Source organism: Siphateles boraxobius, unplaced genomic scaffold (assembly GCF_051911475.1).
Source record: "Siphateles boraxobius isolate OS27281-9 unplaced genomic scaffold, OSU_SipBor_1 22, whole genome shotgun sequence".
Taxonomy (NCBI): Eukaryota; Metazoa; Chordata; class Actinopteri; order Cypriniformes; family Leuciscidae; genus Siphateles; species Siphateles boraxobius.
Window position 1 is genome coordinate 41313514 of NW_027508833.1, and position 15495 is coordinate 41329008.

The following is a 15495-nucleotide window of genomic DNA, read 5'->3' on the forward strand; positions in this document are numbered from 1 at the left end:
CTGCACTACAATAACCATCATGTTTACACACACACCTCTGCACTACAATAACCATCATGTTTACACACACACCTCTGCACTACAATAACCATCATGTTTACACACACACCTCTGCACTACAATAACCATCATGTTTACACACACACCTCTGCACTACAATAACCATCATGTTTACACACACACACCTCTGCACTACAATAACCATCATGTTTACACACACGCCTCTGCACTACAATAACCATCATGTTTACACACACACCTCTGCACTACAATAACCATCATGTTTACACACACACCTCTGCACTACAATAACCATCATGTTTACACACACACACCTCTGCACTACAATAACCATCATGTTTACACACACACACCTCTGCACTACAATAACCATCATGTTTACACACACACCTCTGCACTACAATAACCATCATGTTTACACACACGCCTCTGCACTACAATAACCATCATGTTTACACACACACGCCTCTGCACTACAATAACCATCATGTTTACACACACACACCTCTGCACTACAATAACCATCATGTTTACACACACACCTCTGCACTACAATAACCATCATGTTTACACACACACCTCTGCACTACAATAACCATCATGTTTACACACACACCTCTGCACTACAATAACCATCATGTTTACACACACACACCTCTGCACTACAATAACCATCATGTTTACACACACACACCTCTGCACTACAATAACCATCATGTTTACACACACACGCCTCTACACTACAATAACCATCATGTTTACACACACACGCCTCTGCACTACAATAACCATCATGTTTACACACACACCTCTGCACTACAATAACCATCATGTTTACACACACACACCTCTGCACTACAATAACCATCATGTTTACACACACACACCTCTGCACTACAATAACCATCATGTTTACACACACACGCCTCTACACTACAATAACCATCATGTTTACACACACACGCCTCTGCACTACAATAACCATCATGTTTACACACACACACCTCTGCACTACAATAACCATCATGTTTACACACACGCCTCTGCACTACAATAACCATCATGTTTACACACACGCCTCTGCACTACAATAACCATTGCAAATGCATATGCAAATGAATAAACAGGATTTTGATGCAAGATGAAACCTATACGCTGAAAATTGGACGAGTCAGAGCAGTCGCATGCCTTCATCAAACAGGATCACGTTATTTTATGTTTAAGATAAAGCGCACATAAAATCTCTCAGCATTCGCTGTAACATGGAGGCTGCACGCCTATGAACAGTGCAGGAAAACTAATATTGGCTTTTGGGTGATAAATAAATAGATAAATATGGAAAAATATCGATTTGTGGCCTTTGAGAATCGATTTTGAATTGACCACATTTTAAAAAGCGGTAATCAAAAAATCTGTGTATTTTGCCCAGCCCTACCCAACACTGTGTGTGTGTGTGTGTGTGTGTGTGTGTGTGTGTGTGTGTGTGTGTGTGTGTGTGTGTGTGTGTGTGTGTGTGTCTCAGATAACCAGATCTTCGCGTGGGGGAACGCTGGGAACGGCCGTCTCGGGATGCCTCCTGATAAAGGCTTCGGCTCGGAGGTGTGTCCGGCTCTGCCTCGGCCCATCTTCGGCTCCTTACACCACGTGCCGGATCTGTCCTGCAGGGGCTGGCACACCATCCTCATCATGGGTGCGTATTCACACAATGCTCAAGTCCACCGGATGAGGCTTCACGCAACCCAACAAAACTAACACCCACCAACCCAACAAATGCGTGTAAAAATCAACTGTGGCGGGTAACACTGCCAAATCACTACACTGCAAAAATGCTTTTCTTACTTAGTATTTTTGACTTGTTTACGGTCCATATATAAAGTGAGTTTCGGCTTAAGACAAGCTAAATTTTCTGCCAATTTTCTTTCCCCATTGGCAGATAATTCCACTCGTTTTAAGCAAAAACTCACTTAATTTGTATTTATTTCCCCAGAAAACGAGACATATCTTATGGCATTTTACTCATCTAGATTTAAAATTTGGACAGGAAACAAGACAAAAATACTAAGTAAGAAAAGTGCATTTTTTGCAGTGTAGCCAGTTTGTCATGTTACTTATTATACTTACTCACTTTGCTGTAAATCTAATCTGTGCAGATTTATCCCAAATACTCGTGAGTCATCATGATATATTAAATACAGTGAATTGTGCAGAATCTGCTCATATCTGGCGTTCTTGAACACACACGTCACTACACAACAAATAACAGCACGCTTGTTCATTAACATTGAAGCAATAAAGAGGATTAAAAACCATTTGGTTAACGGAAAAAACATTATTTAATTTTCCTGATGTTCTCTGTACTGTATTGATCTGTCCTCCTAAAACACATGTTTGGTGATGAGGAGGAAAGAGGAAGAGGAGATGCTGGATGACAGGATTTAGTTTAAGAAATGAATGTATGAAACCCTGATTTGCTGTGGCGTAGTTCATCTGGTTTATTTCATTTAATTTATTTTTAATAGATTTTTTGGCTAGTAGAAGTTCTGAATGGCCGGTAACTTAAAAACTTAGTAGCCAAATAGGCCGGTGAGTGAAAAAATTAATTTCAAACCCTGGTGGCAAGAAATGCATTGTGGGTATTGCTGTTTCTGGCGGAAGGGAACGTGTATTAAAGGCTCTTCTGTGTAGCTGTGATCCTCCTCTTTAAGTGAATGATCTCCCCACCCTCGTCCGGAATGCAGAATCCCTGACAGCATTCAAAAGACATCTGAAAACTCATCTCTTCCATGAGCACTTAACATAGGGAAAAAACAAAAAAATAACTTTTTCTTGAAATCTTCGCTTGCCTGGTTTATGCTACTCTGAGCAATGTTTGAACTTTGTATTCTGAGATCTTCTTACGTTGTTTTTGCCTCTCCATGATGAATCGCTTGGTTTAATCCTCAAATGTAAGTCGCTTTGGATAAAAGCATCTGCTAAATGACTAAATGTAAATGTGAATGTTTGTAGTTAAAATTCTTGTTCATGTTTATTGACAGAAAAAGTCCTGAACTCCAAAACCATCCGCTCAAACAGCAGCGGACTGTCCATCGGAAGCGGTAAGATCAAGTATTTCCTGTTGTTATTCATTATTTATGTGTAAGAACTAGTGTTATTTTAGTTTCATTTTGATACTGTTATTTATTAATCAATAACTGTTTTTTATTAATAATCTGAATTTTGTCTATTTTATTTTTTTCTGTTTTCATTTTAAAGTTGTATTAATTTTGTTTGTAATTTTTTGGTTTTTTATATATATATATATATATATATATATATATAGTTTATATACATTTTTATTTCAGGTTTAGTTTGTTATTTGAGTGCGTAAACTAAATGTAAATGAGAAATGTTGCCCTTGGCAGCTAGTCGAAATAAAAGTGTAGTGTCTGTAGTGTGTGTGTGTGTGTGGCGTGTAGTGCGTGTTTACTGTGTGTGTAACAGTTGCGTGTGTGTAGCGTGTGTGTAAAGGTTGCGTGTGTGTAGCGTGTGTGTAACGGTTGCGTGTGTGTTGCGTGTGTGTAGGGTGTGTGTAGCGGTAGTGTGTGTCTAGCGTGTGTAACAGTTGCTAGTGTGTAGCGTGTGTAACGGTTGCGTGTGTGTAGCGTGTGTGTAACGGTTGCGTGTGTGTAGGGTGTGTGTAGCGGTAGTGTGTGTGTAGCGTGTGTCTAGCGTGTGTAACAGTTGCGTGTGTGTAGCGTGTGTGTAGGGTGTGTGTAGCGGTTGCGTGTGTGTAGCGTGTGTGTAGCGTGTGTAGCGGTTGCGTGTGTGTAGCGTGTGTGTAACGGTTGCGTGTGTGTAGGGTGTGTGTAGCGTGTGTGTAGCGTGTGTAACGGTTGCGTGTGTGTAACGGTTGCATGTGTGTAGCGTGTGTGTAGGGTGTGTGTAGCGGTTGCGTGTGTGTAGCGTGTGTGTAGCGTGTGTAACGGTTGCGTGTGTGTAAAGGTTGCGTGTGTAGCGTGTGTAACGATTGCGTGTGTGTAGCATGTGTAACGATTGCATGTGTGTAGCGTGTGTAACGATTGCGTGTGTGTAGCGTGTGTAACGATTGCGTGTGTGTAGCGTGTGTAACGGTTGCGTGTGTGTAGTGTGTGTAACGGTTGCGTGTGTGTAGCGTGTGTGTAACGGTTGCGTGTGTGTAGCGTGTGTGTAGCGGTTGCGTGTGTGTAGCGTGTGTGTAGCGTGTGTAACGGTTGCGTGTGTGTAGCGTGTGTGTAACGGTTGCGTGTGTGTAGCGTGTGTGTAGGGTGTGTGTAGCAGTTGCGTGTGTGTAGCGTGTGTGTAGCATGTGTAACGGTTGCGTGTGTGTAACGGTTGCGTGTGTGTAGCGTGTGTAACGATTGCGTGTGTGTAGCATGTGTAACGGTTGCGTGTGTGTAACGGTTGCGTGTGTGTAGCGTGTGTAACGATTGCGTGTGTGTAGCATGTGTAACGGTTACGTGTGTGTAGCGTGTGTGTAGCGTGTGTAACGATTGCGTGTGTGTAGTGTGTGTAACGGTTGCGTGTGTGTAGCGTGTGTAACGATTGCGTGTGTGTAGCGTGTGTAACGATTGCGTGTGTGTAGTGTGTGTAACGGTTGCGTGTGTGTAGCGTGTGTAACGGTTGCGTGTGTGTAACGGTTGCGTGTGTAGCGTGTGTAACGATTGCGTGTGTGTAGCGTGTGTAACGGTTGCGTGTGTGTAGCGTGTGTAACGGTTGCGTGTGTAGCGTGTGTAACGATTGCGTGTGTGTAGCGTGTGTAACGATTGCGTGTGTGTAGTGTGTGTAACGGTTGCGTGTGTGTAACGGTTGCGTGTGTAGCGTGTGTAGCGTGTGTAACGATTGCGTGTGTGTAGTGTGTGTAACGGTTGCGTGTGTGTAGCGTGTGTAACGGTTGCGTGTGTAGCGTGTGTAACGGTTGCGTGTGTAGCGTGTGTAACGATTGCGTGTGTGTAGCGTGTGTAACGATTGCGTGTGTGTAGCGTGTGTAACGGTTGCGTGTGTGTAACGGTTGCGTGTGTAGCGTGTGTAACGATTGCGTGTGTGTAGTGTGTGTAACGGTTGCGTGTGTGTAGCGTGTGTAACGGTTGCGTGTGTAGCGTGTGTAACGATTGCGTGTGTGTAGCGTGTGTAACGATTGAGTGTGTGTAGTGTGTGTAACGGTTGCGTGTGTGTAGTGTGTGTAACGGTTGCGTGTGTAGCGTGTGTAACGATTGCGTGTGTGTAGCATGTGCAACGATTGCGTGTGTAGCATGTGTAACGGTTACGTGTGTGTAGCGTGTGTGTAGCATGTGTAACGATTGCGTGTGTGTAGTGTGTGTAACGGTTGCGTGTGTAGCGTGTGTAACGATTGCGTGTGTGTAGCGTGTGTAACGATTGCGTGTGTGTAGTGTGTGTAACGGTTGCGTGTGTGTAGCGTGTGTAACGGTTGCGTGTGTGTAACGGTTGCGTGTGTAGCGTGTGTAACGATTGCGTGTGTGTAGCGTGTGTAACGGTTGCGTGTGTGTAGCGTGTGTAACGGTTGCGTGTGTAGCGTGTGTAACGATTGCGTGTGTGTAGCGTGTGTAACGATTGCGTGTGTGTAGTGTGTGTAACGGTTGCGTGTGTGTAACGGTTGCGTGTGTAGCGTGTGTAACGATTGCGTGTGTGTAGTGTGTGTAACGGTTGCGTGTGTGTAGCGTGTGTAACGGTTGTGTGTGTAGCGTGTGTAACGGTTGCGTGTGTAGCGTGTGTAACGGTTGCGTGTGTAACGATTGCGTGTGTGTAGCGTGTGTAACGATTGCGTGTGTAGCATGTGTAACGGTTACGTGTGTGTAGCGTGTGTGTAGCGTGTGTAACGATTGCGTGTGTGTAGTGTGTGTAACGGTTGCGTGTGTAGCGTGTGTAACGATTGCGTGTGTGTAGCGTGTGTAACGATTGCGTGTGTGTAGTGTGTGTAACGGTTGCGTGTGTGTAGCGTGTGTAACGGTTGCGTGTGTGTAACGGTTGCGTGTGTAGCGTGTGTAACGATTGCGTGTGTGTAGCGTGTGTAACGGTTGCGTGTGTGTAGCGTGTGTAACGGTTGCGTGTGTAGCGTGTGTAACGATTGCGTGTGTAGCGTGTGTAACGATTGCGTGTGTGTAGTGTGTGTAACGGTTGCGTGTGTGTAACGGTTGCGTGTGTAGCGTGTGTAACGATTGCGTGTGTGTAGTGTGTGTAACGGTTGCGTGTGTGTAGCGTGTGTAACGGTTGCGTGTGTAGCGTGTGTAACGGTTGCGTGTGTAGCTTGTGTAACGATTGCGTGTGTGTAACGTGTGTAACGATTGCGTGTGTGTAGCGTGTGTAACGGTTGCGTGTGTGTAACGGTTGCGTGTGTAGCTGAGTAACGATTGCGTGTGTGTAGTGTGTGTAACGGTTGCGTGTGTGTAGCGTGTGTAACGGTTGCGTGTGTAGCGTGTGTAACGATTGCGTGTGTGTAGCGTGTGTAACGATTGCGTGTGTGTAGTGTGTGTAACGGTTGCGTGTGTGTAGTGTGTGTAACGATTGCGTGTGTGTAGTGTGTGTAACGGTTGCGTGTGTAGCGTGTGTAACGATTGCGTGTGTGTAGCGTGTGTAACGATTGCGTGTGTGTAGTGTGTGTAACGGTTGCGTGTGTGTAGCGTGTGTAACGGTTGCGTGTGTGTAACGGTTGCGTGTGTAGCGTGTGTAACGATTGCGTGTGTGTAGCGTGTGTAACGGTTGCGTGTGTGTAGCGTGTGTAACGGTTGCGTGTGTAGCGTGTGTAACGATTGCGTGTGTGTAGCGTGTGTAACGATTGCGTGTGTGTAGTGTGTGTAACGGTTGCGTGTGTGTAACGGTTGCGTGTGTAGCGTGTGTAACGATTGCGTGTGTGTAGTGTGTGTAACGGTTGCGTGTGTGTAGCGTGTGTAACGGTTGCGTGTGTAGCGTGTGTAACGGTTGCGTGTGTAGCGTGTGTAACGATTGCGTGTGTGTAGCGTGTGTAACGATTGCGTGTGTGTAGCGTGTGTAACGGTTGCGTGTGTGTAACGGTTGCGTGTGTAGCGTGTGTAACGATTGCGTGTGTGTAGTGTGTGTAACGGTTGCGTGTGTGTAGCGTGTGTAACGGTTGCGTGTGTAGCGTGTGTAACGATTGCGTGTGTGTAGCGTGTGTAACGATTGCGTGTGTGTAGTGTGTGTAACGGTTGCGTGTGTGTAGTGTGTGTAACGATTGCGTGTGTGTAGTGTGTGTAACGGTTGCGTGTGTAGCGTGTGTAACGATTGCGTGTGTGTAGCGTGTGTAACGATTGCGTGTGTGTAGTGTGTGTAACGGTTGCGTGTGTGTAGCGTGTGTAACGATTGCGTGTGTGTAGTGTGTGTAACGGTTGCGTGTGTGTAGCGCGTGTAACGGTTGCGTGTGTGTAGCGTGTGTAACGGTTGCGTGTGTGTAGGGTGTGTGTAGCGTGTGTAACGATTGCGTGTGTGTAGCGTGTGTAACGATTGCGTGTGTGTAGTGTGTGTAACGGTTGCGTGTGTGTAGCGTGTGTAACGATTGCGTGTGTGTAGTGTGTGTAACGGTTGCGTGTGTGTAGTGTGTGTGTAGTGTGTGTAACGGTTGCGTGTGCGTCTGCAGGCCAGTGCTCGACCTCCTCGGTGGATCTGGAGACGGGCTCGGCCACAGACTCGGAGCTGCGCGAGGGCATGCTGGGAGGCACGGCGGAGGCGGATCTGGGGGAGCGGGGTCTGCAGACGCCCATCTTCTCCATCGACAGCAGGACCGGCCAGAGCTCCTGCCCCTCGTGGCTGCGCAAGGTGAAGGACCCACACTGCGTTTCTGCATCCACACGTGCACAATACGCCTTCAAACACACTGAGATTACAGCAGAACGTCTTTAATTCAGAAAGTCATCGCATTACATATTGCATGCACTGCAAAAAAAAATCTTGCTCTGTATTTTTGTCTTATTCAGTGCAAATAGCACATCTTAAAGGTGACACATTATGCCCCTTTTCACAAGATGTAATATACATCTAATGTGTCTTGTGAAAAGGGGCATAATATGTCACCTTTAACCCTCTGAGGTCTAAGGGGTTTTTGGGGTCCTGGAGGTGTTCTGACATGCTCTGACATTTGTGCTTTTTTCAGTTATTTATAAACATGTTAATGGCAAAGGTCTAAATTCACTCTATATAGCACAAACGGGGCTACCGTAATATGTGAGCAACATGTTTGTACATGTTTGTATTTTTGAGAGAATATTGCTTATGCGTGGTTATTGAAGAAACTAAAACTTAAAGTGTCTGAAATAAGGCCACAAAACACATACTAAATATGTGTCCACAAGACTTTTGACTAATGAGTGTTGTTGCCTAGAATTTTTGCTTCAAAATGATCTGAAAATCATCCTGCCTAATCATTTACACAAAACAATACATTGATTTAAATTTTATAAGACACCTTTTGTTTGGAAAGGCAATATGCGTGGAGGCGTGTTCACACCTGAGAAGACAAAGGCCGGATAATGAGCCACATACATAATGAGCTGCATATTAATTAGCCTCACACGGGAGTGTCACAGGGTCCCAAAGAATGCAAGGACAAAAGAAATTATCTATATATACATATTTTACAATTAGAAATTGTAACCATTACAAATAGGTTACAATTACAACATCAATTACAATTTTAACAATATTTCAAGTCTATTTCTTTGTAGAAAGTATACATTTTATTCCCAGTATTAAAAAAAGGTAAGGATTCATTAGTTTGAATATTGGAACAAACACTATAATAACATCTTAGTTGATAATTCAATATACCTACTTTATTTTTGACAAAACATCATATAGTATATTTAAAATGAGCAGAAATTGGTGAACAAAAGCTTACCTATTTAATGTGACAGTAGTCTTTTTTTACAGTCAAAACTTTATAATCTATCCAAAGCTAATCACAAAATCTTGTCTAAACATTCATATTTAGTCTTTGTTACAATATTTGTAACATATTGTGTATGATATATTAGCATATACATGTTAATTTGCAGTTTGTTGCTTATACAGACATTTTATTTCAACATATTTCAGTATATTTTTACTCATCTTAGTAGGCTATAGCAATATAGTTTGGATGTGTTCATGTAAACATAACGTTTACTAATGTAGGTGCGAGAGTGAATGAACGGCACAGACACGCGCTGTATAACTGTAGTAAACAACAGTGCGCGCGCCTGTGCCGTTCATTCATCATTTAGCCTACACACAGACACGCAATTCATATTTAAACAGTCTTTTTGCGGTTTACAGACACTATTCAATACACATTCAAAGCACTTAAGAATAAATGACTTACTACATCAGCTGGATCCGTTGCTCCTCGAAATGAAACTACCAGCACTTCTGCTACATTTTCCAGGGTTATTAGATATTATTATTCCTAACAGTGAAAGGATACGCTGTGTACACAGCTCTAGTAAGATAGTTACTGAACACGATGTGTTTTATAATCCAGCTGGTGGGCGTTGGCATGTTTGAATGGCTTGCCTTAGATCATTTGCGTTTGATTACCGCGTGCTCTCCGTGGGCGTGGCACATTAACGCGTAATCAGGTATAATGAGCCGGAAAGAAAAAGACTGACATCTCTCTCTTTTCATACAGATTACATAAACTGAGAATATTTGTTTTTTTATATAAATTAATTCATTTAAAAGAAGAGAGTTCAAGCTTCATTATGGAAAAACACTCGTGCCTGTATGACAAGTATTCGCGGAATTACAGTTAATTTTCGGACGCGTTTCAGAATGGACTTCACTGACAGAGAGAAGGCAGAACGCGCATCATGTTTGTTTTTCTTTATTTGACTAAAAGCACAACACTTTGTTTTGTCTTCTGATCCAAAAAAAATGGAAATTTGCTGGATCTTCTGCCGTTGCGTTAGAACTGCTCACTGTTGTCGCTCGAGAAACCGAATGTCGGCTGGTGTGTGTAAACGTGCAGATTAAGAGCCGGTAATATTATAAAGTGCAGATTAAGAGCCGGTAATATTATAAACGTGCAGATTAAGAGCCGGTAATATTATAAACGTGCAGATTAAGGGCCGGTAATATTATAAACGTGCAGATTAAGAGCCGGTAATATTATAAACGTGCAGATTAAGAGCCGGTAATATTATAAACGTGCAGATTAAGGGCCGGTAATATTATAAACGTGCAGATTAAGAGCCGGTAATATTATAAACGTGCAGATTAAGGGCCGGTAATATTATAAACGTGCAGATTAAGAGCCGGTAATATTATAAACGTGCAGATTAAGAGCCGGTAATATTATAAACGTGCAGATTAAGGGCCGGTAATATTATAAACGTGCAGATTAAGAGCCGGTAATATTATAAAGTGCAGATTAAGGGCCGGTAATATTATAAACGTGCAGATTAAGAGCCGGTAATATTATAAACGTGCAGATTAAGAGCCGGTAATATTATAAACGTGCAGATTAAGAGCCGGTAATATTATAAAGTGCAGATTAAGGGCCGGTAATATTATAAACGTGCAGATTAAGAGCCGGTAATATTATAAACGTGCAGATTAAGAGCCGGTAATATTATAAACGTGCAGATTAAGGGCCGGTAATATTATAAACGTGCAGATTAAGAGCCGGTAATATTATAAACGTGCAGATTAAGAGCCGGTAATATTATAAAGTGCAGATTAAGAGCCGGTAATATTATAAACGTGCAGATTAAGAGCCGGTAATATTATAAACGTGCAGATTAAGGGCCGGTAATATTATAAACGTGCAGATTAAGGGCCGGTAATATTATAAACGTGCAGATTAAGGGCCGGTAATATTATAAACGTGCAGATTAAGGGCCGGTAATATTATAAACGTGCAGATTAAGAGCCGGTAATATTATAAACGTGCAGATTAAGAGCCGGTAATATTATAAAGTGCAGATTAAGAGCCGGTAATATTATAAACGTGCAGATTAAGAGCCGGTAATATTATAAACGTGCAGATTAAGAGCCGGTAATATTATAAACGTGCAGATTACGAGCCGGTAATATTATAAACGTGCAGATTAAGAGCCGGTAATATTATAAACGTGCAGATTAAGGGCCGGTAATATTATAAACGTGCAGATTAAGAGCCGGTAATATAATAAACGTGCAGATTAAGGGCCGGTAATATTATAAACGTGCATATTAAGAGCCGGTAATATTATAAACGTGCAGATTAAGAGCCGGTAATATTATAAACGTGCAGATTACGAGCCGGTAATATTATAAACGTGCAGATTACGAGCCGGTAATATTATAAACGTGCAGATTAAGAGCCGGTAATATTATAAACGTGCAGATTAAGAGCCGGTAATATTATAAACGTGCAGATTAAGGGCCGGTAATATTATAAACGTGCAGATTAAGAGCCGGTAATATTATAAACGTGCAGATTAAGGGCCGGTAATATTATAAACGTGCAGATTAAGGGGCGGTAATATTATAAACGTGCAGATTAAAGGCCGGTAATATTATAAACGTGCAGATTAAGGGCCGGTAATATTATAAACGTGCAGATTAAGGGCCGGTAATATTATAAACGTGCAGATTAAGAGCCGGTAATATTATAAACGTGCAGATTAAGGGCCGGTAATATTATAAACGTGCAGATTAAGAGCCGGTAATATTATAAACGTGCAGATCAAGAGCCGGTAATATTATAAACGTGCAGATTAAGGGCCGGTAATATTATAAACGTGCAGATCAAGAGCCGGTAATATTATAAACGTGCAGATTAAGGGGCGGTAATATTATAAACGTGCAGATTAAGGGCCGGTAATATTATAAACGTGCAGATCAAGAGCCGGTAATATTATAAACGTGCAGATTAAGGGGCGGTAATATTATAAACGTGCAGATTAAGGGCCGGTAATATTATAAACGTGCAGATTAAGAGCCGGTAATATTATAAACGTGCAGATCAAGAGCCGGTAATATTATAAACGTGCAGATTAAGGGCCGGTAATATTATAAACGTGCAGATCAAGAGCCGGTAATATTATAAACGTGCAGATTAAGGGGCGGTAATATTATAAACGTGCAGATTAAGAGCCGGTAATATTATAAACGTGCAGATTAAGAGCCGGTAATATTATAAACGTGCAGATTACGAGCCGGTAATATTATAAACGTGCAGATTAAGAGCCGGTAATATTATAAACGTGCAGATTAAGGGCCGGTAATATTATAAACGTGCAGATTAAGAGCCGGTAATATAATAAACGTGCAGATTAAGGGCCGGTAATATTATAAACGTGCATATTAAGAGCCGGTAATATTATAAACGTGCAGATTAAGAGCCGGTAATATTATAAACGTGCAGATTACGAGCCGGTAATATTATAAACGTGCAGATTACGAGCCGGTAATATTATAAACGTGCAGATTAAGAGCCGGTAATATTATAAACGTGCAGATTAAGAGCCGGTAATATTATAAACGTGCAGATTAAGGGCCGGTAATATTATAAACGTGCAGATTAAGAGCCGGTAATATTATAAACGTGCAGATTAAGGGCCGGTAATATTATAAACGTGCAGATTAAGGGGCGGTAATATTATAAACGTGCAGATTAAAGGCCGGTAATATTATAAACGTGCAGATTAAGGGCCGGTAATATTATAAACGTGCAGATTAAGGGCCGGTAATATTATAAACGTGCAGATTAAGAGCCGGTAATATTATAAACGTGCAGATTAAGGGCCGGTAATATTATAAACGTGCAGATTAAGAGCCGGTAATATTATAAACGTGCAGATCAAGAGCCGGTAATATTATAAACGTGCAGATTAAGGGCCGGTAATATTATAAACGTGCAGATCAAGAGCCGGTAATATTATAAACGTGCAGATTAAGGGGCGGTAATATTATAAACGTGCAGATTAAGGGCCGGTAATATTATAAACGTGCAGATCAAGAGCCGGTAATATTATAAACGTGCAGATTAAGGGGCGGTAATATTATAAACGTGCAGATTAAGGGCCGGTAATATTATAAACGTGCAGATTAAGAGCCGGTAATATTATAAACGTGCAGATCAAGAGCCGGTAATATTATAAACGTGCAGATTAAGGGCCGGTAATATTATAAACGTGCAGATCAAGAGCCGGTAATATTATAAACGTGCAGATTAAGGGGCGGTAATATTATAAACGTGCAGATTAAGGGCCGGTAATATTATAAACGTGCAGATCAAGAGCCGGTAATATTATAAACGTGCAGATCAAGAGCCGGTAATATTATAAACGTGCAGATTAAGGGCCGGTAATATTATAAACGTGCAGATTAAGGGCCGGTAATATTATAAACGTGCAGATTAAGGGCCGGTAATATTATAAACGTGCAGATTAAGGGCCGGTAATATTATAAACGTGCAGATCAAGAGCCGGTAATATTATAAACGTGCAGATTAAGGGGCGGTAATATTATAAACGTGCAGATTAAGGGCCGGTAATATTATAAACGTGCAGATTAAGGGGCGGTAATATTATAAACGTGCAGATTAAGAGCCGGTAATATTATAAACGTGCAGATCAAGAGCCGGTAATATTATAAACGTGCAGATTAAGGGGCGGTAATATTATAAACGTGCAGATTAAGAGCCGGTAATATTATAAACGTGCAGATTAAGAGCCGGTTATATTATAAACGTGCAGATTAAGAGCCGGTTATATTATAAACGTGCAGATTACGAGCCGGTAATATTATAAACGTGCAGATTAAGAGCCGGTAATATTATAAACGTGCAGATTAAGGGCCGGTAATATTATAAACGTGCAGATCAAGAGCCGGTAATATTATAAACGTGCAGATTAAGGGGCGGTAATATTATAAACGTGCAGATTAAGGGCCGGTAATATTATAAACGTGCAGATTAAGAGCCGGTAATATTATAAACGTGCAGATTAAGAGCCGGTAATATTATAAACGTGCAGATTAAGAGCCGGTTATATTATAAACGTGCAGATTAAGAGCCGGTTATATTATAAACGTGCAGATTACGAGCCGGTAATATTATAAACGTGCAGATTAAGAGCCGGTAATATTATAAACGTGCAGATTAAGGGCCGGTAATATTATAAACGTGCAGATCAAGAGCCGGTAATATTATAAACGTGCAGATTAAGGGCCGGTAATATTATAAACGTGCAGATTAAGAGCCGGTAATATTATAAACGTGCAGATCAAGAGCCGGTAATATTATAAACGTGCAGATTAAGGGGCGGTAATATTATAAACGTGCAGATTAAGGGGCGGTAATATTATAAACGTGCAGATTAAGAGCCGGTAATATTATAAACGTGCAGATCAAGAGCCGGTAATATTATAAACGTGCAGATTAAGGGGCGGTAATATTATAAACGTGCAGATCAAGAGCCGGTAATATTATAAACGTGCAGATCAAGAGCCGGTAATATTATAAACGTGCAGATTAAGAGCCGGTAATATTATAAACGTGCAGATTAAGAGCCGGTAATATTATAAACGTGCAGATCAAGAGCCGGTAATATTATAAACGTGCAGATTAAGAGCCGGTAATATTATAAACGTGCAGATTAAGAGCCGGTAATATTATAAACGTGCAGATCAAGAGCCGGTAATATTATAAACGTGCAGATTAAGGGGCGGTAATATTATAAACGGTCAGATCAAGAGCCGGTAATATTATAAACGTGCAGATCAAGAGCCGGTAATATTATAAACGTGCAGATTAAGAGCCGGTAATATTATAAACGTGCAGATTAAGAGCCGGTAATATTATAAACGTGCAGATCAAGAGCCGGTAATATTATAAACGTGCAGATTAAGAGCCGGTAATATTATAAACGTGCAGATTAAGAGCCGGTAATATTATAAACGTGCAGATTAAGAGCCGGTAATATTATAAACGTGCAGATCAAGAGCCGGTAATATTATAAACGTGCAGATCAAGAGCCGGTAATATTATAAACGTGCAGATCAAGAGCCGGTAATATTATAAACGTGCAGATTAAGGGGCGGTAATATTATAAACGTGCAGATTAAGGGCCGGTAATATTATAAACGTGCAGATCAAGAGCCGGTAATATTATAAACGTGCAGATTAAGGGGCGGTAATATTATAAACGGTCAGATCAAGAGCCGGTAATATTATAAACGTGCAGATCAAGAGCCGGTAATATTATAAACGTGCAGATTAAGAGCCGGTAATATTATAAACGTGCAGATTAAGAGCCGGTAATATTATAAACGTGCAGATCAAGAGCCGGTAATATTATAAACGTGCAGATTAAGAGCCGGTAATATTATAAACGTGCAGATTAAGAGCCGGTAATATTATAAACGTGCAGATTAAGAGCCGGTAATATTATAAACGTGCAGATCAAGAGCCGGTAATATTATAAACGTGCAGATCAAGAGCCGGTAATATTATAAACGTGCAGATCA

At 41.4% G+C, this 15495-nt stretch overlaps 1 protein-coding gene across 1 annotated transcript in view; it reads left to right on the forward strand.

Moving 5' to 3' along the window:
• The window catches only part of nek9 (NIMA related kinase 9), a 61787-nt gene that overhangs the window by 37266 nt on the left and 9026 nt on the right, over positions 1-15495 (forward strand). Inside the window, exons 17-19 of the mRNA XM_077240176.1 lie at positions 1544-1711; positions 3057-3116; positions 7646-7824. Of these exons, the coding sequence (XP_077096291.1) occupies positions 1544-1711; positions 3057-3116; positions 7646-7824 (407 nt within the window). The remainder of the gene's footprint in view (positions 1-1543; positions 1712-3056; positions 3117-7645; positions 7825-15495) is intronic.